We start from the raw sequence: 24,024 nt of genomic DNA, 5'->3' as shown, positions 1-24,024 counted from the left end.
GTTTCCAGTACTCTGAGTCGTCTCCTGGTTCTCTGCCAGCAAGCCCTGTTGCCATCAATTCGCTATTGAACTGCCCAGTACCGTGCAATTCGACCCGATCGCACTGCAAGGATGAAGTGTGTAGTGTCATCATGTGCAATGTTCTGATTTGTTTACAAAGAGATTTGAAGCAGAATTTCCGAAATGTTTAATATGTTTTCACAGACATGTTTTAAGACGATTGGTTCATCACTGGGTGGTGGTGGGGGGGAACATCTGATTTTGTTTTTGTGGTTTTTCTTCTGTTCAGTGAAAACAAATATTTGTGTGATTGTACTGCTGGGTTTGATTTGTGTCTGAAAAGTTGAGCATATTTGCATGAAACACAATTTCAAGCACGAGAACCTCACCTGCGGAACGAAGTTAACTTTTAGTAAACATTTAGCTCATTTGTTTTTAAACTTCTTAGGCACTTATTTAAGTTGGCATGCAGTCTGTCTGATTAGCGGGTAGGCAGGTGGCTGTATGAGACAGATGATGGGTTTTCGGAGATCTTATCAAGTTTGGGAGATTCACAGAGTTCTGTCATCAGAGCCACAGACGGCACCGACAGGGTTAGAGCCTATGAACACGTTGATGAACCTCAGCCAAGTGCTTACAGACTGACTTCGGTATTCTGGCTTCTATGACTTATAAAGTTGTGGAAACGGCATCATCTGACTTTCGGTATTCAGACCCATGCACAGATGTCACGTGTTCTAGCTAAATGTTGTTGTTTTTTTAATGGAAATGGGATTCTTTGCGGAAAGGGTGGATTTGAAAAAAGGGAGGTCTTGCTTAGCTCATTGGACACGCGCGTCAGGCCATTTTCATTCCAGAGAGGTTTGTTGACGGAGGAACGGTGGTGGTACAGCGCTGGGGCCCTGGGTTCAGTTCCTGCAGTGCTGTCTGGGTGGAGTTTGCATGTTCTCCCCTGGTTTGTGTGGGCTCCCTCCGGGGGCTCCAGTTCCCCCCCCCCCCAGTCCAAAGACATGCTGGTGGGTTGATTGGCTCGTGTGTGTGTGTGGTGGACTGGTGTCCCACAGCAAGTGTCCTGCCTTCTGCCTGTTCACTGAAGGACACAAACTGCTCCAACTGCTGCTTGCTTTCCCCCAGACAGGCTGAATGAATCCTACTGCGGGTTCGCCACACAAAAGCCCAACACGCAGCAGACGGCACCTCGTCCAGCCCCCCTTCATCGTGCAGGAGCGCGATGCAAGACCGTTTTTCTTCATGTGTCAAGAGCCACACCGAGCTCTCATCTTTACAGGTACTTCCAGGCTATCTCTTAAGTAGGCTGAGCTACAGCACTGCTACTGTAATGGCGGGATCTAAGACCTCCACTGTGAGCTCCCTCAATTACTGCAGACCAGGAGGCTTGATGTCTGTTGTTATAAAGGTTTTTGAGCGACTTGTAGCCAATCTCCTGTCTAACATGCACATATGGACCCATGGCTGTTTGCATATGGAGCAGACGGGTCAGCGGATGATACTGTCTGCCTGTGGTTCCCTGATGTCTTTCAGCACGTAGAAGCACCCAGCAAAATGCCCAGATCCTCTTTATTGACTACAGTTCTGCTTTTAACGCCATCATCCCTCTAGACTTTTTTGATGAGCCCATATTACATATTGATAATATTACAATTATAAAATACAATATTCTAAATATTACATTATCATATTTAATACAATAGTAATAGTTTTAATGAAGACACAGATAGTGATGAGTTTGTGTTGCAGCTGTGAGCCTGTTTGGCATTCTGTCAGCAAGAGGGACCATTGGCCCACCACAGAGCTGTAGCCAGAGGGGGGAGCAGGAAAGAGTGGAGGAGAGATAAAGGAAAGGCTGTTTACCCCTCTGGGCAAGTGTACCAATTCACATGGCACTATATCAGACTGGTACAGGAGAGGACTTGCTGGTAGCCACCCCTTTTCATCTTCCAACACAGTGCCCAGCATGCCTATCCCAGCATGCAGCATGCAGCATGCAGCACGCAACAGGTACAAGGCAGGATACACCCTGGGTGGGACGCCAGTCCATCGCAGGGCAGTCAGACACGCAGACAATCACACCAGGGTCGCACAGAGGGCAGAGCCTGCTTTGACAGCTGCAGGCTTAACCAGCTGACAGCGGTAAAAGTAGTTGGTGCAGCGCGATGACGTCATGGCCTCCGACTAATCAGAAGAGGCGTTCCCGGGGGGGGGCGTGGTTTTCCCGGAACCCAGGGTCCCGTGTGTCGCAGCAAGACTTGGAGAACCGGGAAGTGTCCACAGAGTGGGCGTGGGCGTGGGACTTTCCGCAGTAGAAGAAAACATTCGAGTACGACTGTCTCCTCGGTAGATGATCACAGCCAGCGCTCGGTGACTTTTTTTGCGTTGCGTGCAGGAAATTAAGGTAAGGAGAAAATGCAGGTTTTATTCCACACTGTGAAAACGCTCCATTTTGTTTTCGTTTTCACGAAAAGCGCCTAGCCTTGCAAACAATACTTCCCAAGTTATTTTATGTGGTGAGTTGCTTAACTGCAAATGTGAACGTATTTTCTATATTTTCTAGAAAATATTTTCTATGCAACTGCCTTAATTTTCAAAGAAACGAAATCGAACAGTACATGAGATTGAGAGTCCCCCAAAAGTTGTAAGAACAGCAACTTGAGATAAAACGTTTTGAACGCTTTTATAGTTACTGTAGATAAAAGTTCATCCCGTCGCCCCGTTTTTTTGTGACAGGTTTGGTTGTGTACTGTTGTACTGTTCCTCTGTATCTTTACATTTATTCATTCAGCAAGTCAATAAAAAAACTGGCTGGTAACCAGGGTGAAAGAGCAAGTTTGAATTAATTCATTCAATTCAGGTTCTTCTCTAGTTTCCAGAACAATGGCGTTTTTTTTTTGGGTGGGGGCGAGGTGTGTTGCTATCTCCTGACCCGTTTAAATTCTTACTTTATTGACATGCAAACGACGCTGCAGTATTAATTCTTATGACAGTCCAGTCCCGGTGTCGACGATAGTTCCGGCAGTCCGGACCAGGCTGCATCACGATTGCTGATTCACTCGCTCTGATTGCTGTCCAAGAAGCTGAGTGGAGTGATTCACTCTGCACCCCGTAAGGAGACCTTTAGAAACCAGATTTCTTTACGTTTCTTCATTGTTGCTCAAAATACTTTTGCGAGGCGCTGTAAAATTTAAAAGTAGTGTAAAACTAGCCTGATCTTAAAGACAAAGCAGCACAACCGTGATCGTTCCTGGAATATGCTTTCCCCATCTCTGACAAGAGAAACGTGTTAGAACACAAGTTTGTGGGCTATAGGAAGACATTCAGTACTTCTGGCACACTTGTTTGCTAGTAACGTATTGATCCAGCTACATGGCTGGGGCGGCTTGTTCCCCCCTCCCACAACCCTTTGTGTAAAGTGTCCCTCAATACTAAAAGCTTCTGAGTGATTTTATAACAAAGTGAGTGTCAATCTAACTGTTAGATTGATACTGATAGTCTGTCCAGTTTTCATCCGTTTCTGCAGAAAAAGTACAGGATTTCCAATTTCTGTGAAAGTCAATTGGTTTTGCACTCAACATCCACCTGTCTGAAGTCAATGCAGTAGCTGTTGTCTGGAAAAGGTCCTTGCAGCCCAAGCTGCCTTGTTAAGGCATCACACTTTTAATAACACTTAATTCTAAAAAATGACACTTAATTCTAAGTGTAATATGCCTTGCTAATACACTGTCCAGTATCTTTCAAGAGTGTTTAATATACACCTGGTTATAAATGCTGAAAACATAACCCAACAACCAGAATAAGCATAGATTTTTTTATTAAATCATGCATAAATATAGCACTGGGTAATTTTATAATACTTAAAAAAAACACACAAGACTGAATTATGCAGGTCAGTAGGTCTGCACAGTTTTTTAATTAGTCATTAAAAGATCTGTAGACCTGCAGTGTTTTAATTTCTTGCCAAACATCTAATAATGATTGGAAACTAAATCTCCTGTCTATTCTGTTCTTTTGCGCCTTTGTCTGCTGTAGTTTTGGTGGGGTGCGGGTGAGCCCTGAAAACTCTCAGTGACTTAATACTTAATCCCTTGTTTCACAGGAATCATGGTGAACCGCTGTGGTCTCTTGACTGTGAAAAATGAACCAGGTAGGATGAGATTGCCTGTGTGCCTTCCTGTTTCCGTTTGTGCTGGGCAGTGCCATGACACCAGTGCACTCCTACCACCTCTTGATTGGCCTCTCTTTCTGTCCCCTGCTCCCGCCTCTCACTCCTCCTCCCTCTCAACCTTTGTTCTCCTGCTACTTTACCTTTGCCTACTGCCCTGTCTCTCTCACACCTGAAGAAGGCTCCACGGCCGAAACGTTGTGTTCTCTTTCTTCTTTTTTTCAGCCTGGAATAAACCTATTACTTGTTCCTTTGCAGCCTACGCATGCTGACGCAGCTCCCCACCTGAACTACTACCTCCTACAGTATTGTCTTGTGCATGTGGCTCAGTCTGTGCTGGGCAGTGTCATGACCCTGTGACACTGGAAACTGTCCCTGTGACACTGTAAACAAGCAGGCTTGTGAATCCATCTCTTTTAATCCAACGGAAACGCTGCTCTCCACTTCAAGACCGTCTTGCTGACAAAAACTACTTGTTAACTCTGCAAGCATGACTCATTTCCTCTGGGGGGCTGAGCTGGGCCTGTAAGGCAAGGGCTCATGGGATAGTGCAGTTGCACCTTTTAAAGAAACAGGCCGTCGAGCTTCATTCAGAGTCGTGATCACGGCGGTCACGTGCCCTGTCCCCCTGTGTCGCAGTGCCCCTGAAGGCGGTGTCCGTGGAGGTCCGGGTGTGCGGCTTCGTGGCCGACGTCTCCTCCACCCTGGAGTACGAGAACAGCGAGTCCAGTCCCGTGGAGGCCGTCTTCGTGTTCCCCATGGACAGCGACTCGGCCGTCTATCGCTTCGTGGCCCGCGTCGGCGGGAAGGACATCGAGGCCGAGGTCCGAGAGAAGCAGGAGGTGAGTGCGAGGGAGCGAAGGGCCCGTCCGGGTGCCACTGCGGATTCCCTGGCGGCGTTGCCGTAATTTCCTTGTTTCAGATATAAAACAGAAAGATTATAACGAAGGGGCGATGTGTCTTACAGTCAAACCGTTTCTTAAATCTCGATAACAAAATACATTTTTTGGCGGTGTAAAAAAATGGCCAAATTTCGAATGAAGCTTAAAAATTGTGAATTTTGGTGAAAGTCCCCATGTTGCTGCAAACCCCTGGCCTCACCACGGGCGAGAGCGAGAGCTTGTGAGAATTGCACCGCGAGTCAGCCCTTCCTGCTCACTAGTCACCATTATGACTAATGTAATGTGATGGACGAGAGAATAAGCTCAGGTTGTGCAGCAGACATTTCACAGCAGAAGTGTTCCAGCATGATCTGCATGCAGAGTTAACAAAGAAGTAGTATTTGTAAGCAAAAACTATCTAGAAGTCTTTGACATGATTTCTATTGGATTAAAAGAGATGGATTCACAAGCCTGCTTGTTTACAGTGTAATAGAGCCGCTTCGCCTCACTGGAAGTCTTGTTGCTTGGTTCTCAATCGCAGAACATGGTGTTGTGCAGATTTAATCTATTTTGTGATGTAAATTGGAGGTTATTGTGTACCTTTTACTGTTATTGTATTGTAACAGTATTTGATATACTGTATACTGTTATATTGGCATGCAGCAAACCTTTAAAACTGGAAAAGTGTTCCAAGTGTTCCAAGTTTGAGCTCAAAATGGCCAATTTTGATTAGAAGAGAAATGTCAGGCTTTTAATCACAACGTATTAATCATCACAACACAAATGATTGTAGTCTTGCATGTACATTCAAATTCTTTAAAATCTCATCCTGTCTTAAAGAGTCCAGGTGACAGCAAGCCTAACTGATCACTGAGAACCAATAGGCTGTACGTGTAGATACGTTTTTTTGTTCTATTAGTATAATTGACTTTAATGAGATATATTGAATTCAACTGCGTCAGTTCAGACAGTCGGCATGTCTTAAGGTAATAATGACTGCTTGCTGAAGTCACTCCGTCACAAACAAATGTTTTGCTTTGAAGGCCATGTTGCATAAAAATACATAAATATGTCCTCAATATAGATGCAGAACAGATTTTTAAAAATATTACTTCAGTTGCAGCCTATTTTATTGAGCCACTCACTGCATTGTTTCACTCTTGCGCTCGGCCCTACCTCCCAAACCCCACTTTGATTTCAGACGGTTTAGACCCTTCTGGAGGTGGGAACTGAATTGTGCGACTCGGCCCAAACTGATCTCATGTCAGATCCCCGACATCTGGAGAACCAGAGCCCTAGTTTCAGCTGGAGCTGTAAAAAGATGAAAAATGTGACGTCTGTCGTCGCCCCAACACCTGCCGAGTTCGAAGGCCCCTGTGCTCCTCCACCTGCTATTGGTGTGCTCACCTGAGGGAGAAACGGTTTTGATCTGCTTCACCCTCATCCCTGTCCTGTCGGAGTCACGCGGTTCTTGTCTGTACATCCCAAGGGCTGTGGATGGCCTAAGAAATCGGGGGGGAAAAAGGTAATTTTTTTGCTGATAGATCAGTGATCTTAGGATCATGCCTGTTTCTTGGAGAATCCCAGGGATGTGCCTTCGATTCGTGGGTTGACAGCCTGTTCCCGACCCCCGCTACCCTTTGTGTAAAGAGCAGCCTCCCATTCTGTTGGAAAAGCACTTCCTTGCCGCTTTCTCCTGTGTCTTCAGGCCCTTCTTTCAGGCTTCTAGGGTTGCGCATGCTTGTCGTCTTCTGTGCGAGACTGGACGCGTGTTTGTGTGTGATCGCTCCCCCCCGGTGTGTTTCAGGCCCGAGAGGAGTACGACGATGCCATGAGCTCCGGGCAGCAGGCCTTCCTCCTGGAGGAGAGCGACGAGAGCCCCGACGTCTTCCGGCTCAGCGTGGGCAGCCTGCCCCCGGGCCAGAGCGCCTCCGTCAGCCTGTCCTACGTCACGGAGCTGCCCCTGCAGGAGGACGGGGCTCTGCGCTTCTGTCTGCCCGGGGTGCTCAACCCCCGCTACACCCCCGCAGGTGAAACTCCCCCCGGACAGCGGGAGGGCAGAGGTCATGTGTCCGCAGTGGACATACAGTATTTTTTACACTTCTGTTTCTATACAGTCGACTCCCAATTTACACAGGGATTAGGGATTTGGAGAGAAGCCAAATTTGCATCTCGTTTTACCCTATAATCCTTATAAAACCCCCTACTTACCTTAATACAAGTATAAATAGAGTAAATAAAAGTACTGTAAATAAGACTGTATTGGCACAACAACTAGCTCTCGTAGGTGTGCTTGATGAGTTTTTCAGAAAATAAAATATTTTTCGATCAAGTAAGTTGCAAGCCTACTGTATTTATACTGTATTATATGTATTTATAGTTGGGGGGCTCTGGGTTCAATTCCTGGGGGTCTGTCTGTGGGGAGTTTGCATGTTCTCCCCATGTTCATGTGGGTTTCCGCCTGGTGCCCTGGTTTCCTGCCACAGTGCAAAGACATGCTGGGAGGTTAATTAGAAAAATTGGCCCTGGTGTGAGTGTGTCCCGCGCTGGACTGGCGTCCCCTCCAGGGTGTACCCTGGCTTGCGCCCCTAGATGCCGGGATCGACTCCGGGTCCCCCCGGTGTGAATCTGAAGAAGCAGTGGTTGGGATCCAGCGGGATGAGTCCCTGTGAAGGCCCGGCGGTGTGTGACTAACCCTCTCTCTCCCCCAGGCGGCGAGAGCGTGACGGCCGAGGCGCCAGGCATCCCGGGGGGCGCTGTGCCCTACACCCTGGCGCTCGGCGCCCACATCTCCTCCCCCAGCAGCATCGACAGGGTGCAGTCCAACTGCCCCCTCAGCCCGCTGGAGTATCTCGCCGAGGATAAATCGCAGGCCAAGGTACGTGTTGCTCAGCACAGAGACGCAGTCCAGCCAGCGGTCTGGCTAGTGCTGTGTCCAGCTGCAGGGGTCTGATTCAAGCTCAACCCGCCAGCTGTATTGGCGTGGCCGATGAATAGCTGTGTTAGCTATAGCCAAAGCCATAACAATTAGGAAGTTTCTTAAGCCAACTGAGATGTGCTTCTCCCTGCTGGCACTGTCACATAGATTCTATGTCCAGGCTGTGGTCACTGAGCCTGTCCTCTCTGGACAGCCAGGTCTGCCTGTGTCCAGTTTCTATGGCCAGACTGTGGTCATTGAGCCTGTCCTCTCTGGACAGCCAGGTCTGCCTGTGTCCAGTTTCTATGGCCAGACTGTGGTCATTGAGCCTGTCCTCTCTGGACATCCAGGTCTGCCCGTGTCCAGGTTGTGGTCACTGATCTGGTCTTCCCTGGGCAGCCAGGTCCGCCAGTGTCCAGTTTCTGTGGCATGACTGACATCACAGAGGACTGTCCCCTGAGTACCCAAACAGCCAGGAGGCACAGCTCCAGGGCCAGTGTGGATTCCCTTGTGTGTGTTTCCCTGCTCCGTTTCAGCACAGTCTCCCCTTCCCTCCGCAGGTCAGCCTGTCTCCAGGCCACAAGTTCGACCGGGATGTGGAGCTGCTGGTCTACTACACGCGTGCCCACGAGCCCAGTGCCATCCTGGAGGGGGGGCAGCAGTCCGCCCCCGCTGGTGAGGGCAGCCGATGGGGCGTGACCCGCAGCAGGGCCGCCGTCTTCAAAACCGCGCGGGCGCTTTACTTTCAACCCCCCTGGGAAAGCAGAGGAGCGCTTGACGAGTTAGTGGCTTCATAAGAAAGAAGGAGGGAGCCCTGAGGCCCGTCTCGCGTGTCTGGTTTCCCGAGGGAAGCTGGAGAAAACTAGGTCCACCAGTGTGGCTGGGTGTCTCATTCCAAGTCCATCCTGCTCTCCGTTAGAACTGCCCTTCCTCGTAGTTTCCACTTGTGCTGCAGTTCATGTTTCATGCTGGGTCTTGAAGGAGTCCACTGGGCGGACTTTGTCCAAACCCTTTAGGATTTGTCCCATTTGCTCGCATCAGGTCCTCTAGCAGTTTCCTGTGTTCGGTCTGCAGGACTTCAGAACATCCTTCAGACACAGATCTCCCTGCCCCTGCACCTGTTCTCGGTTAGTTTTTTCATTTGCATGTGAAACTCATCTCTGTGTGTGGAAGAGCTGACTGAGAGTGAGCCCAAGAGCTGGGGACAAGCCTTGCAGAGGTTTTGTTTCCTTCTGAAATGGCAGATCAAGCTGCAAGTGTCATGTAGCTTCAGTTTATTTCAATACAATATCGGCACTTTCAATTTCTGCTTATATAATTCAGGGTCGTGGTGGCCCAGAGCTTGTGCTGCGTAGCACTAGGGCGCAAGACAAGATACACAGATCAGCACACTGGAGTGTTGGTTGGGTGACCCATAGCGAAGAGCGCCTCCTACTGGTCCACTGCACCAGTTACAGGCACAACCTGGTTCGCCCAGAACTGACTGAACGTTCCTCTGAGCTGCCAGGACTCTGAACCTGTGCTGTGAAGAGGCTCGTTGAGGCCTGTTGGAGCTCACACTCCTCTGTCTCCGGACCAGAGCGTTACCGCCGTGCGGCGTTCAGGCTCGGTGCGTTGACGTCATCCTCTCCCGCAGGCTCGTTGATGGGAGACACGGCGGTGATGCTCAGCTTGTACCCCGAGTTCCCCGGGGCGGGGTCCTCGGCCCCGTCTTCCTTTGGCGAGTTCATTTTCCTGGTGGACCGCTCGGGCAGCATGGGCTGCGAGATGAGCAGCCAGGGCGGAGGACAGCAGCGCATCGAGAGTGCCAGGGTACGCACGCAGAGCCATTCGAACCCTGACGGACACCGAGATCCGCTGTGCCTGGGGGGCAGTGCCCGGTTACTTTAACACCGTCGCTGACACAGAAGCACACACGTTGCTGACAGAGACCCAGATTTAGCACATTATTATTATTATTATAATAATAATAATAATAATAAACTTTATTTTATATAGCGCCTTTAAAGGTGGGTTCTCAAAGAGCTTTACAGGATGACAGCAACAATAAATAAGAAGAATACACAAGATAAAACACAATTTCAATATACAGAGGAGACAGTGGATGGGGGTAGTAAGAAAAGCAGAGGGGTGCAGAATGGAACCAGTTCAGTAAAGTTGCAGATACGTGACAATGTAGGACACATCCCACCTTAAGTTCCACATTTTCGATTCGGGTTACCAAAATAACTAGGGATGTGTGGTGAAGAATGTCGGCAACGCTTCTTGTTTTTAAAGAAATTAGTATTTTGTCCCCTTGGCAGTTGTGGCATTGTGTTAAAGATAAAAGGCAGTCTCTATATGACTCTCAAACCTTTTCACACCCCAGCTCAAGTGAAAACAGAAATAATAAGGGATGTGTAGTGTGCCAGCAACACTTTGTGGTTTTTAAAGAAACGAGCAGTTGGCTTCCATTACAGTTTTGGCATTGTGTTAAAAATAAATGGGGGAAATTCGTGGGCTGTAAACAGTTCTCATACCCTTACTTTACCATACAATTTTTGGGGGAAAGTTTTTGAAAATTTCTCCTGCCCTGTGTTTCCTGAGTTCTTAGCAAATATATCTGTCTAATTGCCTCCTGCTAGGTCACCTTTCTCAGGTGTTCAGTGCAGTATTTTTTACAGAGCTAATACGCACTCACTTGCTCATTGAAGTCCAGTTTGCAAATGCATTTTTGAGCACCTGCACTTTCTCAGTTTTATACACTGGAAAGTGACCAGTGGAAAGCTGTTACATGTTTTTTTTTTATTGAATTAAGGTTTATGGACTTACTGTTGAAGACTCTTCTTGTTCTTAAACCTTGCTGGCCAGTAGCTTTAGGCCTGGAGCTGAGCTCCACCGGGCTAATGGGTCCAGAGTCCGATGTCCTATGTCACTGGGCGCTGGGCTCTGCAGTGTCCTCTGTCAAGCCTTCACCCTCTCTGTCTTTAGGATACTCTGCTGCTCCTGCTGAAGAGCCTCCCCCTGGGCTGTTACTTCAATATTTATGGCTTTGGGTCAACCCATGAGTCCTTCTTCCCGTAAGTGATCAGACACGCATCGCAGGTCTCCGAGAGTGATCAAGCAATCCACACACACACCTGAGAGATTCAGAACTGACAGCAGCGGCTGTCAGCCGGTCCCAGGAAACCTGACCAGAATGCTCAGTCTCACGGAGGATTTCAGTAATACGCTGTCATTAAGACCTCTAGAAACTACTGTAGCTGTTCCATGATGCATGAAGTCCAGAGTTGGAAGACGTGCCTCGAATTCTTTCCTTGTCGGCAATGGAGACCCACAGGGCAGTGTTCTTCCTGCCCGCTGCTTTGGGTAGTGTTGAGCGGTGTCTTGCCTGACTTTCCCTCTGTCCTTGGTTGGCTGTGCCCTGCCTGCCCTGACGGCCCCTCTGTCTCCTCTCTCTCTCCGCGGCAGGGAGAGTGTGGAGTACAGCCAGGACACCATGGACAAGGCCTTGGCGAAGGTGAAGACGATGCAGGCTGATCTCGGAGGGACGGAGATTCTTCGGCCTCTGACCGAGATCTACCATAAGCCCTGCCTGCCTGCCCACCCTCGCCAGGTACTCGCTTAGTTTTCTGAGCACAGTGCAGCAGGATGTCGAATGAATTTAGGAACTCCTGACGTCAGTGCTTACCCAGACTGCTTTGGGGCTGTGTGGGAGTATGCCGTCACTGTCTGCGGACCCATACCGTGTGGGGACAATCCCCAGCACTGTTGGCTGACTGGCACTGAAGCAGGGCTGTAGAGGGGAACGCTTGAGGTATTTCTCTCATTTGTGCCAGGCTGGAGCTGTGTAAGAAGAATGGCATCATCTGACTGGTCTTGTGGCTCCTTTGTTCCTGGCACAGTGCAGAATCCGAGTTAAAGAACAGTCGACCACTTTAAAGTGGTTTCTGTCCTGTCCACGGGGCGGCCCCTCAGGGCTGGACGAGCCCCCTTTTTATGTTTGAAGGGCTTGGGGATCCTTTGGGATGAACGTCTCTATGGAAAACACGAGGAAAGCAGTATAACTCCTCCGTCTCTCACTCTCTCCCAGCTCTTTGTGTTCACGGATGGAGAAGTAGGGAACACCAAACAAGTGACAGACCTTGTGAAGACAAATAGTCTCTCGCACAGGTAGGATCTTCTGGCTGTGCTGTCACTGAGTCTCCTGCCCGTGTATCAGTCACTGGATTTATGGTCTATGAGTTTCTCTACCTTGCCTTGGGCGCAGATGTATGCAGGCGGGTACAGTACATGGCCACTGAGTCTTTCTTACAGGTATCTATACTATCAAAGAGTCTTTTCCCACTATGGCTCAAATGCAGCTTCTGTAAGCTTTATTGGTACTCTGTTTCCCTCTGTCCGCTATGGCTATTGATCTTGGTTCTTCACAGGCACACAGGGTCATATTCGTGAGACATTTTGGCATGAAACCACACAATCGATTATACATTATATCAATTATCCATTTCCCTGCAGGCACATGAAACAGGTCTTTTTGTGATATGGCAACATCACATTTAGTTTTGCTTTTCTAAATTAAGTAGAATAAAAATGATCCTTCAGGAAAGCTGTGTGAATGTGGCCCTGTAGTCTCTGCCAGTCTGTGTCCCCTGTGATCCCCTGTCCTTTCCTCTGGGCTGGACGCTGTCCCTGTAGCAGACTGTAGCCTGGTGTGCAGTGTTTCTCTGTGTGTTTTGGTCGTATATCGCTGTACAGCCTGACTGTGTTGTGTCCAGGTGCTTCACCTTTGGGATTGGAGAGGGAGCCTCCAGTGCCCTGATCAGAGGAATGGCCACGGAAGGGTCCGGTCACTTCCAGTTCATCACCGGAACCGAGCGCCTGCAGCCCAAGGTCAGGCGCCGGTCAGAGGGCGGTCTCCCAGGAACAGGATAGAGTGATATAACCACTGTTGTAGAGATTTACATGTCAAAAGCAAGACTTTAAAAACAATCCTGAATGGAAGTTTCAGCCCTGCCAGAATAGGGCTGATATGTCTACAATTCAACTCTGTTCTTATTATCACCTGAGTTTATATAAGTTGTAGGCCTGAATTACTATGACTAGTGGTACCTGAGAAGTCTGCACTACAGCAATCCAGTCCCAGTGTTGTAAAATGCTTGTACAAGTCTCTTGACATCAGATGAAAGAGAACGTGTCTCAGTCTGGCGATGTCCCTCTCCTCCTCTCAGGTGATGCAGTCTCTGCGGTTCGCCCTTCAGCCTGCAGTCCGGGAGATTTCTGTGCGCTGGGACGTCCCGTCTGGGCTGGAGGTGTCTTCCTTGTCACCTCCCCTGAAAGCGTTGTTCCAGGGACAGAGAGCACTGCTGTACGCCCAGCTTAAAGGGCAGGTCAGGACTGCCGAAAGGAAACCCTTCGGGTTTTCCTGTGTCTACAGTCAGCCTGTCCATTTTGTGCCTCTCTTGCTGTGTTTCCCTGCGGTGATGATGAGCCTTTCTGTCCAGTCATTCTCTCTTCCCACCTCTCTGCGTGCAGTAAGACCTGGTCTCTATAAATCATCTCTTAACTACAGCACTGGTCTCTATAGATCATCTGTTTCTACTGCAGTGCTGATTCCTCCATCCCTGTCAGTCTGTCACTTGAACAGCAATGTTGTGGAATCAAATGCCTGTCTGAATTAATTCCACGTTTTCCATTCCTGTCCCCTTCCCGGTCGCACTGGGATTGGCAAGTATTCATTTCTCTCTCTCTTTCTCTCAGTGTGATCACAGCGCAGAAGGCTCAGTGCTGCTGGAGTACAAGTTGGGAGATGAGCCCTACAAGAGCAAACTGAGCTTCAGCCTGAAGCCCGACAAGGAGAGTGGGTAAGATAGTTATATCTGTCCTCCTTACACTGCATTAAGTTAAACAGCATGATATATTTACTGTCACACTTAATTTACTGACTGTACAGTTATTTTGTAGTTCAATATTTCATTGTATTTGGAAATGTGAGGGAATTTTGTGTATCATGGCAGTCAATAGCTACACAGATTCCCTGGTTAACAGTGACTTGAATGTGATTTTTTCATCTGTTTGCACTCATGAGTGTAAAATAATGTTTCTGTGGCTAAACAGCGTAAGAGCAGTTCCAAACAGGCCATTTGATAAAACATATTCGGAGATGCTGAGCTGCCAGAAGACCTGGTGGGGGACTCAAACCTACAGCACCTGAAGCGACTTGGGTCAACTCAAAGCACTGTAGTACAGCAAAAAAGCAGGCAGACAGAGGCGATGCAGGGTCCGTGCTGTAACAGAGCTGATCATTTCGGATTCCTCACACTGCTTGTGGCATAAACATCAAGCTTCTGCAGGATCGTCTGCATCAGGCCCTGCGTCTCTTTATCAAGGCTGATTGGTACAAAGACTTGAAGTTATGCCAGGGCTTGGACTCGCACGTCCAGGTGGGTGGCGCCACCTAGTGGTTGTAGTGGACAGGGATCGAGCTGCTTCCTTCATAGTAAATGGGGGGGGGGTATTTTTCTGGGACACCTGGCTGCGCCAGCAGTGAAGGAGTGGAGGGGAGAGCTCGTGCGAGTCGCTCTTCTTTTCTCGCAGGCTGACAATCCACAGGCTCGGGGCACGCTCGCTCCTCCGCTCCCTGGAGAGGGAGGAGCGGGAGCAGGAGGGCGAGGAGGAGAAGAAGGCGGTGAGGAAGAGGGCGACGGAGCTGAGCACTCAGTCCGGAGTGGTGTGCTCTCACACCGCCTTCATTGGCGTGAACAAGGAGAACAAGCAGCCCGTCCAGGGTCCTGTTCTGCGCAGGAACATCCCTCGTTACCAGCGTGAGTAGGGCTGGGCTGCGAGGCTGGGCTGCGGGGCTGGGCTGCGGGGCTGGGCTGCGGGGGCTGAAATTTAACATAGATGTCAAGGATGGCAGAGAGAGCAGAGTTTTCAGGGGGTTTAGAGCTCTGTAGACTTGTAGGTGTTTGTTATAATCCCGAGTGTTAAGTGTTAATGTGGCTGTGTCCATACAGTGTGTAGCTGCATACTGTCTGCTCTGTGTTGTGCACCTGTGCCTACTCTGTGTGTGAGTGTCTGTGCCACGTGATGTTTTCTGCATCGTGTGAATCTACTGTGATCGCTTCTATCCCTACTGGTCAGTTTGTGACTGTGTTACTATGAGAGTGTGTACATTTTTGTCAATATGTACCTTTGTCAAAAGGTGAAAACCCCTGTATTGGTGTAACTTGGTTCCTGCTGTAAACACCCTCTTGTTGTTGTTTTGCAGTGAATTGTCCACCGATGGTGATGTGCTTCTCCTCCACTGCAGGTATGTGTGGTACAGTGCACTTCCTTTTAACAGTCTTCACTGTTCGTGCTTGTGTGTGCAGGGCAGGGGCATGGCCAAGGAGACAGACTGAAAGGGATTGGCAGTATGGGAGGAAGAGCGGAGCTCAGGCATGTCCCAGCAGCTATGGTGGAGGAGTTGACTCCGGACTGGGTTTAGAGCAGCAAAGAGACGGAGAATCTGGTCGTGCACATTACCCTGATTGTGACGAGTTGCAGGGCAGCGATTTTATTTCATCCATTTAAAAACGTATCACTGTGGGACTGGGTCACGAAGCAGGTTTCACTTTCAGGATTTTTTCAAGTTAACCGGATAGAATTAACCTGATAACTGAGATCAGGCAAGCTCAGGTTTCTTAACTGCTGGGGGCTGGGACATACAGTGTGTAGCTGCATACTCTCTGCTCTGTGTTGTGCACCTGTGCCTACTCTGTGTGTGAGTGTCTGTGCCACGTGATGTTTTCTGCATCGTGTGAATCTACTGTGATCGCTTCTATCCCTACTGGTCAGTTTGTGACTGTGTTACTATGAGAGTGTGTACATTTTTGTCAATATGTACCTTTGTCAAAAGGTGAAAACCCCTGTATTGGTGTAACTTGGTTCCTGCTATAAACACCCTCTTGTTGTTGTTTTGCAGTGAATTGTCCACCGATGGCGATGTGCTTCTCCTCCACTGCAGGTATGTGTGGTACAGTGCACTTCCTTTTAACAGTCTTCACTGTTCGTGCTTGTGTGTGCAGGGCAGGGGCATGGCCAAGGAGACAGACTGAAAGGGATTGGCAGTATGGGAGGAAGAGCAGAGCTAAGGCATGTCCCAGCAGCTATGGTGGAGGACTTGACTCCGGACTGGGTTTAGAGCAGCAAAGAGACGGAGAATCCCGTCGTGCACATTACCCTGATTGTGACGCGTTGCAGGGCAGCGATTTTATTTCACCATGGGGCTGGGTCACGAAGCAGGTTTCACTTTCAGGATTTCAGGATTTTCTCAAGTTAACTGGATATAATTAACCCAATAACTGCGATCGGGTGAACTCGGTTTCACGTGGGCAAACTCAGGTTTCTAAACTGCCGCACGGCGGTAGGCGGGAGAGTCCAGCACCGAGCCCTTCGTTCACGGCAGAACGCGTGTCTAAACCCAGCCTCCACGGATTACAGCTCTCTGGCGCCACTGCTGCTGAGTCCACTTGAGGTGTCACTTCAGTGACGTAAAGGTGTTGATCCGCACTGATCCAGAGAGCAAAGGGTCATTTTCTTTCTTGCTTTTCAGCAATGGCACCTTGGCATTTGGCTGGGCAAATCACCCCATCGCCTGCAGTCCAGTCGATTCTCACTGATGAGATGATAGTGCTTATGGAATGGTTATGTGTCCGTGTATCGCAATTGGTCATGAGTGATCCCAGTAATGTAAAAAACATTTGATCGATATCCAGAATAAGCATCCTTTATTTTTCTAAAAAATATTTCCTTTGAAGCTTTGTATATACCATCTGTAACACAGGACTTTAGTGTTTAACTAGTTAATTTCAGGGATGTAATCATCCACAGGAATGATTAATTGCTTTTTTCCCCACTGGGCGTGTCTGTGTGCTGTCCTGTGGGGTGGGGGGGGGGATCAGAGGCCCGCAGTACCCGGTACTGGTTCTGATTCATGGTTCTGGTAGAGCCCTGTGTGTGTCAGTGTGACTTTCCTGTGCAGTGAGCTTGTTCCAGAGCTTTCACTGAGGGACTGACTGGGACACCGGGGGAAATTCCACTTGTAATGCTGTCTTATTGTTTTGCAGGTGCTCAAATGATTGATTCTTCAGGTACCTTTTATTATTGTTTTTTCTTCCTGTCCGCAATTCACATGTCATTTAACGTTTCTGATTTTGCATGCTTATCTTTTGGAGTTCAGCAAAAGGAACGTCATTCTTGACGTAGGTACAGTATATGAGTGTCTTTCACTTTTTAGTTTAATTGGCTTCTGGGTAAATTGGTCCTGGTGTGAGTGTGTGTTTCCTGTGATGGACTGGTGTCCTGTCCAGGGTGTAGCCCCAACTTGTGCCTGTTGCATGCTGGGATAGGCTCCAGCTCACCCACAGCCCTGAACTGGGTGAAATGGTGAGACAAGTTAAAAGCAGGACTCCAGGCTGCTAATAAAATGATTACAGACCCTTGCGGAAAGACATATTTGAAGTAGCTGTAAATCCATACCAGTGCTTTCTCAGAGTATTTCAAAATACATTCAGTATTCAACTGCAGTAACATTTTCTTAATATTGTTTTTGAAGTGCATTTTTGGTTGAAATACTTTAAATATATATTGAGCCAGGTGTGGGTGGACCAAAGGTGGGCATCAAAGGTTCATTCAGCAGGTTAAATCGCCTCATCACCTGTTCCCAAGCAACTCCTAGTACTGAGGGATAATTTGTCTGAATCACGAGCAATCATGGATGATTATGTGAAAGCTTCTAGCCAGAGCTTTAACTAAGGGAATGGCAGAAACACCAGGTGAAATTCCAGTCGTAATGTTGTCTTGTCTTCTTGTTTTTCTGCAGATCACCATTTTACAAAAGGTACAGTACCATTTTATGGTTTATTTGTCAGTGTTCTGTCCGCAATGTACACACCATTTTAGGTTTTTGATTTAGCAAGACTCTGGGAGTTGTGAATGAAGTGTAGATGAAATAAGGAACTTCATTCTAAAGTAACGGTAGGTGTAATGATGTTTTTTACAAGTAAATGGCAGGACTCCAGGCTATGACTAAAGTGATCACAGATACTTCTAAAAAAACATATTTGAAGTACTGTACAGTAGCTGTGAATACATGCCAGTACTCCCCTAATACATTCTAAAATGCTACTGCAGTTATTTTCTTATTAGAAGTTTCTTTATTCTGTTTTGTATTTGAAATACAATAAATGTGTTTTTCACCCAGGTGTGAATGACACAATAAATGTGTCATTACAAGTGACAAAAAAACTCCTTTTCTTTCCTGATTTTCATCAGGCTTGACATTCAACAAGTTAAATCGCCTCATCCACTGTTCCCAAGCAACTCTCGCTAATGAGCCGATTGAGTGACAAAGAAGGTCATGTCTCTGTGAATCACGATCGGTCCTGAATGATCCAGATAATGTGAAAAGCATTTAATCAACATCCAAAATAGGCGTATGTTCTATCCAAATGTTTTCAGTGATGAAGCTCATGTAATACAGGAATTCAGTTAGTTTTATCTACCCCCTGCGCCGGATGAAGTGCTTTACTTTTGTTTTGATTTCTTTTTTTATACAAATGTTAACAAGAAATGCCGCAGTCTTTGAGAGTTGTGTATATACAGACTCGTTTTACAGTTGTGTGAAACGAGTCAGGAACCCTGCATTACACTGCTTTGCCCTCATTGAGATGAAAGTCACATGCTGGCCTGTTGTACCTGGAGTCCAGTAGCTCACTGTGCTCCTTAGCTGGGCCAGATGGATGTAGAGGCTCTTCCACTGACACTGGGGGGAGTCTGCATGTGGCCCTGCATGAGTCCACCCCAGACCGGACAGGAGACCTCTCACATGAAATAGATGTACAGTGCCTCTGTGTGCTTCTCTGTCAGGGAGAGCAGAGGCTCTCCGGCCACAGTCCTGGTTCTGGTAGAGCCCTGTGTGTGTCAGTGTGACTTTCCTGTGCAGCGAGCTTGTTTGCACCAGAGCTTTAACTGAGGGACGGACTGGGACACCAGGGCAAATTCCACTTGTAATGCTGTCTTGTCCTGTTGGTCTACAGGGGTTCTGCGCTCTAATCGTACAGGTACAGTACCTTTTGAATGTTGTTTCCTTCATGTTCTGTCCCCAATGCACACATCATTTCCTGTTTCCGATGTAGCTGAACTCTTGGGAGTTAAATGTGAATGAATGAAGAATTGCAGAGTGTAATCCTCTGAAATGATGTACTACATCCATGCTGACTCCACATCCAGCCTGGATCTGCGGCTGGGGGGGTGGGAGGTGTTTACTCTGGATTTGGATCTGTTAATTCTAGACCAGAGGGCATATTAAATTAGGGGTCTTCCCAGGGCGTGACCTCTTGACAAGGGGTCCTGCAGGAAAGTCCTATCTTAGTCGCTCCCAATCAGGGTGATGGCTGGGTGATTTTCTTTGAGTCCGTTGAGCTGGTGTTAAGATCACTGAAGAGCCTGTTGTTTTACCTCTGTCTAGTCGGCACACTGACAGCACTGTGGGGTTTTGACAGTTATGCGCTTTGCCAGATTAGTCCTGCAGGAAGAAATGGCTTATAAAAAGTGCGTCTTTTGCTCTGTTTCAGCGAGGTCTGGCAGATCATCATTTAATATCTTTCATTCAAAATCTAGTCAGCGTGGCACCCCACCGGGTAAGTTCTCATTTTGCTCCACAGGTTCCAAACAATCACCTGGGCAGCTGATGAGTCCATTGTATTTTTCTTCATTTTAAGCACTTTCTTGAAATCCTGTGTAATAAATTGCTTACACTTATGGAGGGCTTTTCTGGACACTCCACCCAAAGCGCTTTACAGGTAATGCGGACTCCCCAGCCAGTTCAGCTATCTCACCCTGCAGCTCCCAGCTGGCAGCCCCACTGGAGCTCAGCAGTGTGAGCCTGGCCAGTACCTGGATGGGAGACTCCTGGGAAAGCTGAGGCTGCTGCTGGAAGAGGTGTTAGTGGGGGCCAGTAGGGGGCGCTCACCCTGCGATCGGTGTGGGTCCTAATGCCCCAGTATAGTGACGGGGACACTATACTGTAAACAGGCGCCGTCCCCACTGAGAGCTGGTGTGTGGGGAGAGGACTGGAGCATCATCCAGGTGGGGCTGCACACTGGTGGGGGTGGAGGGGATCCCCATGACCTGTAAAGAGCTTTTAGTGGAGAGTCCAGAAAAGCGCTATGTAAGTGTGAGAAATTATTATAACAGGTGGAGTTTTCAATTAAGTCATTTAGAGATCAGAATATCCTTCAACCCTCGAGGATCAATTGTTTACAGAAGTGTTCTAATAAATTAAATAACAGGTGACTTAGGGTAACCTGTAAGAACAATTGTACTGAGACTCTCCAGGACCAGAACGTAGAATAAAGAGACACACTCAGAACTAAAGCTTTAAAACTCTCTCTCTTTTTATCTCTGAATGTGCTCAATGGCAATATATTTTGTGCTTGTTTTACGGTAGGCACTGGTGGAACATCAGGGTAAAACTGTAGGTTACCAAGATTGTTCTCAACAAAATGGCAGTAGGCTCCATCTACAGTTATCTTCCACAGGTATGTGGAAGTATTTTCCACACACCTAAGTTGGTGAATCACTTTATCTATAAGCCTGTGTCCATGCTGTTAAATTAAGGAACACGGATTCCTTATTTATGTATTAATAATGCTGATGTAACACTGGCCCCAACTGGGGGAAGGCCCAGTTGTGCCGGCGGTGAAGTGCGTTGGGGGGTGTAGAGAGGGTCTCACGCGCTCGTCGTTCGTCTCTCCTCAGCCCCCGAGCCGCAGGAGGACCCCCTGCTGAAGCTCATCTCCCTTCAGAAGGCGAACGGCTCCTGGGATCTGGACGAGGCTCTGCTGGCGGTTTTGGGGAAGAAGAAGAAGGAGGTGGCCAGCAAGATGCCTGGAAAGGTGCGTCAGGCTCACTGGCTGCGATATTGGGGTCCTAATCTCCATCAACCACAGCCGGCAGTGGAATCCTACTCCGTTGGGCCCCTGAGCAAGGCCCTTAACCCCAGCTGCTCCAGGGGCGCTGTATATATGGCTGACCCTGCGCTCTGACCCCCAGCTTCTCTCTCCCTGTCTGTGTGTCTCATGGAGAACAAGCTGGGGTCTGCGAAAAGACAAATCCCTAATGCAAGAAATTGTATATGGCCAATAAAGTGATCTTATATCTTGCTTACTACCCAGTATAGTAAGTAATGTAGTAATAGTAAGTATAATTGATTAATGTAGGCTCATTGGTTACCTTTCTTCCGTTCTCTCTGTTACTGGCCCGACATGAGCCTAGTTCTAGAATGACAGATAGTCATGTTCTGTCAAGGCCAGTCCTGTCCAGGGCCGGATTTTGGTGTTTGTAGGCCCCGGGCACTTTCACTCCGAAATGTGCAACAAGAGGGCTAAACGCCAATTGAGTGACGTCGATCGACATGATGCACTTTAAACTCTTCCAATGCTAAACCCCGTGATTGCTGGAGCGAGTCGAGTGACCATCACTTCTCATCCTTCTGGTGTCTAGAACAGCTGCTAGGCAGCGTGTGATCAGTGATTTGGAGTCGATCGCAAGCCTGCTGTTTCAGCTCGTTTTTCATTCCTCACCAGTGTCTCCCTCCTTCGTGGGCTTAATTGGAGATCCTGTGCGCTGCAGCTCGGTCATGACCCTGCTCTGTGCGCTTCCTCTCCAGGGCCTGGACAAGACCGCGTGGGCCACTCTGCTGGCTCTGCTCTGGCTGCACGGCTTCAAACTGGACTCCAGGGACGAGTGGCAGTTCGTGGCCCTGAAAGCCGTGTCCTGGATCAAAGCCCAGCCAGGTAGTGGAACGAACGCCGTTCCCGGACAGCTGGTGGAGAGCCTGGCCCGGCCCTCTGGGAAACCGTCATGAGGATCAAGGAGAAGTCAGCAGCCCTGAGCTGGTTGACAAGGATGTCCCGTCTCTAACACTTCCTGCTGTAGTCTTATAGTTCAGGCCCTTCAGTGCAGATTTAACTGCCTGTACAGTTACTTTTTTACATTTTATTTTAGAAACACTGTAGTGTAGAAATCATAGCTTTGCTATGAAGAGTGCCCTATACTGTATATTCCTGCTTATTTTTGGTACTTTCTGTTCTTAGTTTTAAATGCAAGACATGTTTTTACTAACGTGTATAGCATGAAATGAACATTTTATTAGCTTTATGAAATCCCATCCACCTGAAAACGGTTTTTAGCTCCTCTTATTTCTGAGTTTAGCGTTATGCTTCAGTTCTTCACCTGGTCTCCATGGCTCGCTGTGATGTTCCTCGGTACTGTTGACTCCATCTTGCTCCTTGTGTTTCAGGACTCGACGTGGCTCAGTGCGTTCAGGCTGGAGCCACCCTGCTGGGCTGCCAGGTGGATCCTCAGAGCCTGGGAATGTGAGCGGCGACCCTGGAAACCCTCCCTCCCCCATCCGGAGTCTCTCCGGTGTGCACTCCGGGCTGGGGGGAAATGGGGGGGTTGTTGACAGACCTGGCCTGGTTAGGATTCACTTCGTGCTGCGCTGGCTTTCCATCTCGCAGACATAAACGCCCCTGGGTTCGGAAATGACCTGTGATGTGAATATATGATCTATAGGAATATATTATGTAGCATTATATTCAGAGTATGTACCCCAGTGCTGTCCAGATCAAGTGGCTTTCCTTGACAGGCATTGTATCCAATAAAGCTTGAGGGGTTGTGAAAATACTTATTGCTGCTCTCTTATACTTCAAAGAGGACTGTGTTTTTCCGCTGCTGGTTTGCAGTTCCGGTCCGGGTATTTTGGAGGCAGAACTGGAGTCTAGGCTGGAGTGCAGGCAGGGAGGACCGCCAGAACATTTAAAAAATATATATACAGATCTTACTGTGTAACTTTCATGCACTGGAGCTTTAGCACAGGAGCATTCTGCAAAGCAATAACATTACATGTGTCTAGCTGCCAATCTGTGTATATGATGACACAGAGCAACATGAAAACCTGTCCTATTAGTATTTTTCTACAGTGGTCGGGATCTGAGTAATGGGAAGGTTGCAGGTTCAAATCCTGGGTGAGACACAGCTGTGGTACCATTGAGCAAGATACTTCACTCAAATTCCTCCATTGTATTACCCCGCTGTATAAATGGGTGCAAATGGATATACTGTGAGTGTCAATCAAATAAACTGGTAGGAAGTGAACGAAGTAGGGTCGGGCCGTGCGGTCCTCCCAGATTAAAAACCTGTCCCAGTGGGCAGGGCAGCTCCCAGCTGGGTACATTGGGCTGGGACAGTCCCAGTGCGCCCCTGCCAGATACACGCGGTAAATGGGGCTGTACAACCAAAAAAGAGAAGCTGCTCCAGCTCGGACTCCACACGAGGCAGGGAAAGAAGGGAAGGCAGGGATGAGCAGACTGCACGAGCCGTCAGGCACTTCCTGGAGAGGATGGCCGTCGCAGACGGTACTTGAATCTCTTTCCCCTCGTGAGCTCCTAGTCATTCCCAGAGAGGGAATCGTGTCTGCTCTGGCGCTGGTGGCGTCCTGTCCAAGCCAGGGGAGAGGGGCGGAGCTGGGAGCCGAGGGGCCGGGCTGCAGGGCTGGTGTGGCTCCGCAGGGTGACTTCCTGTCCTCGCCGGGGGCAGAGGGACGGCCCTCCTGTCCTCTACTGCGGCTGCACCAGGAGGGTGTGGCGGGAGTGTTTATCGTTCACGATGGGAATGCTGTGATCTGTCGGCATGACGGGCTGCTCACCAACCACAATCACAGCTCATTCAGCACGGGTGATTTGCGATTTGCATATGAACTCTTTTAAACTCTTGAGTTCATGCTCTGTGTCAGCGGTGAGTTCTAAAGCAGAGTCCATATTAATACGCGTAAACATCAAGCAGTCAGGATGATTGGACAAAGAACTGACATCAGGTCTGGTGCTGTGATCCAGTTTGTCTTTAGACCATGCCAGTTCGTGTGGAGAACCGTTTAATGTAGCATGTCTATAGCCAAATGAGAGAAAATGGGCTGTGTGAGGCCGTTCGAAATACCTCCGCTCATTGTAAGCAAAGAAGATGTT

General features: G+C 48.4%; 1 protein-coding gene across 5 annotated transcripts; it reads left to right on the top strand.

The window, feature by feature from the left end:
* The first annotated feature begins 2,248 nt into the window (after positions 1 to 2,248).
* LOC102693790 (von Willebrand factor A domain-containing protein 5A-like) lies at positions 2,249 to 22,687 on the top strand. 5 transcript variants are annotated; one of them, XM_069182592.1, is made up of 23 exons: positions 2,252 to 2,413; positions 4,112 to 4,159; positions 4,817 to 5,019; positions 6,866 to 7,088; positions 7,770 to 7,936; positions 8,536 to 8,650; positions 9,612 to 9,787; positions 10,946 to 11,034; positions 11,426 to 11,570; positions 12,048 to 12,127; positions 12,733 to 12,847; positions 13,186 to 13,344; positions 13,715 to 13,818; positions 14,552 to 14,778; positions 15,225 to 15,266; positions 15,921 to 15,962; positions 17,065 to 17,088; positions 17,820 to 17,837; positions 19,036 to 19,059; positions 19,573 to 19,638; positions 20,759 to 20,895; positions 21,669 to 21,795; positions 22,302 to 22,687. In XM_069182592.1, exons 2-23 carry the CDS (start codon positions 4,117 to 4,119, stop codon positions 22,379 to 22,381), a joined length of 2,406 nt encoding a protein of 801 aa, XP_069038693.1. In that variant the 5' UTR covers positions 2,252 to 2,413; positions 4,112 to 4,116; the 3' UTR covers positions 22,382 to 22,687. The 5 variants fall into 5 exon arrangements, with proteins under 5 accessions (XP_069038697.1, XP_069038693.1, XP_069038694.1 ...); XM_069182596.1 differs by lacking the exon at positions 22,302 to 22,687 and having other exon boundaries at positions 2,249 to 2,413; positions 21,586 to 21,671; XM_069182593.1 differs by lacking the exon at positions 15,921 to 15,962.
* The last annotated feature ends 1,337 nt before the right edge of the window (positions 22,688 to 24,024 follow it).

This window comes from Lepisosteus oculatus, chromosome 23, assembly GCF_040954835.1.
Source record: "Lepisosteus oculatus isolate fLepOcu1 chromosome 23, fLepOcu1.hap2, whole genome shotgun sequence".
Lineage (NCBI taxonomy): Eukaryota > Metazoa > Chordata > Actinopteri > Semionotiformes > Lepisosteidae > Lepisosteus > Lepisosteus oculatus.
This window is presented reverse-complemented; position numbering and strand designations above follow the sequence as displayed.

Excerpts from the sequence above, each read along its gene's own strand:
- LOC102693790 (XM_069182592.1), top strand. The coding sequence starts at position 4,117 with ATGGTGAACCGCTGTGGTCTCTTGACTGTGAAAAATGAACCAG. Across the intron at positions 13,819-14,551 it reads AAGCCCGACAAGGAGAGTGG|GCTGACAATCCACAGGCTCG; the intron begins GTAAGATAGTTA and ends CTTTTCTCGCAG. Across the intron at positions 21,796-22,301 it reads CTGGATCAAAGCCCAGCCAG|GACTCGACGTGGCTCAGTGC; the intron begins GTAGTGGAACGA and ends CTTGTGTTTCAG.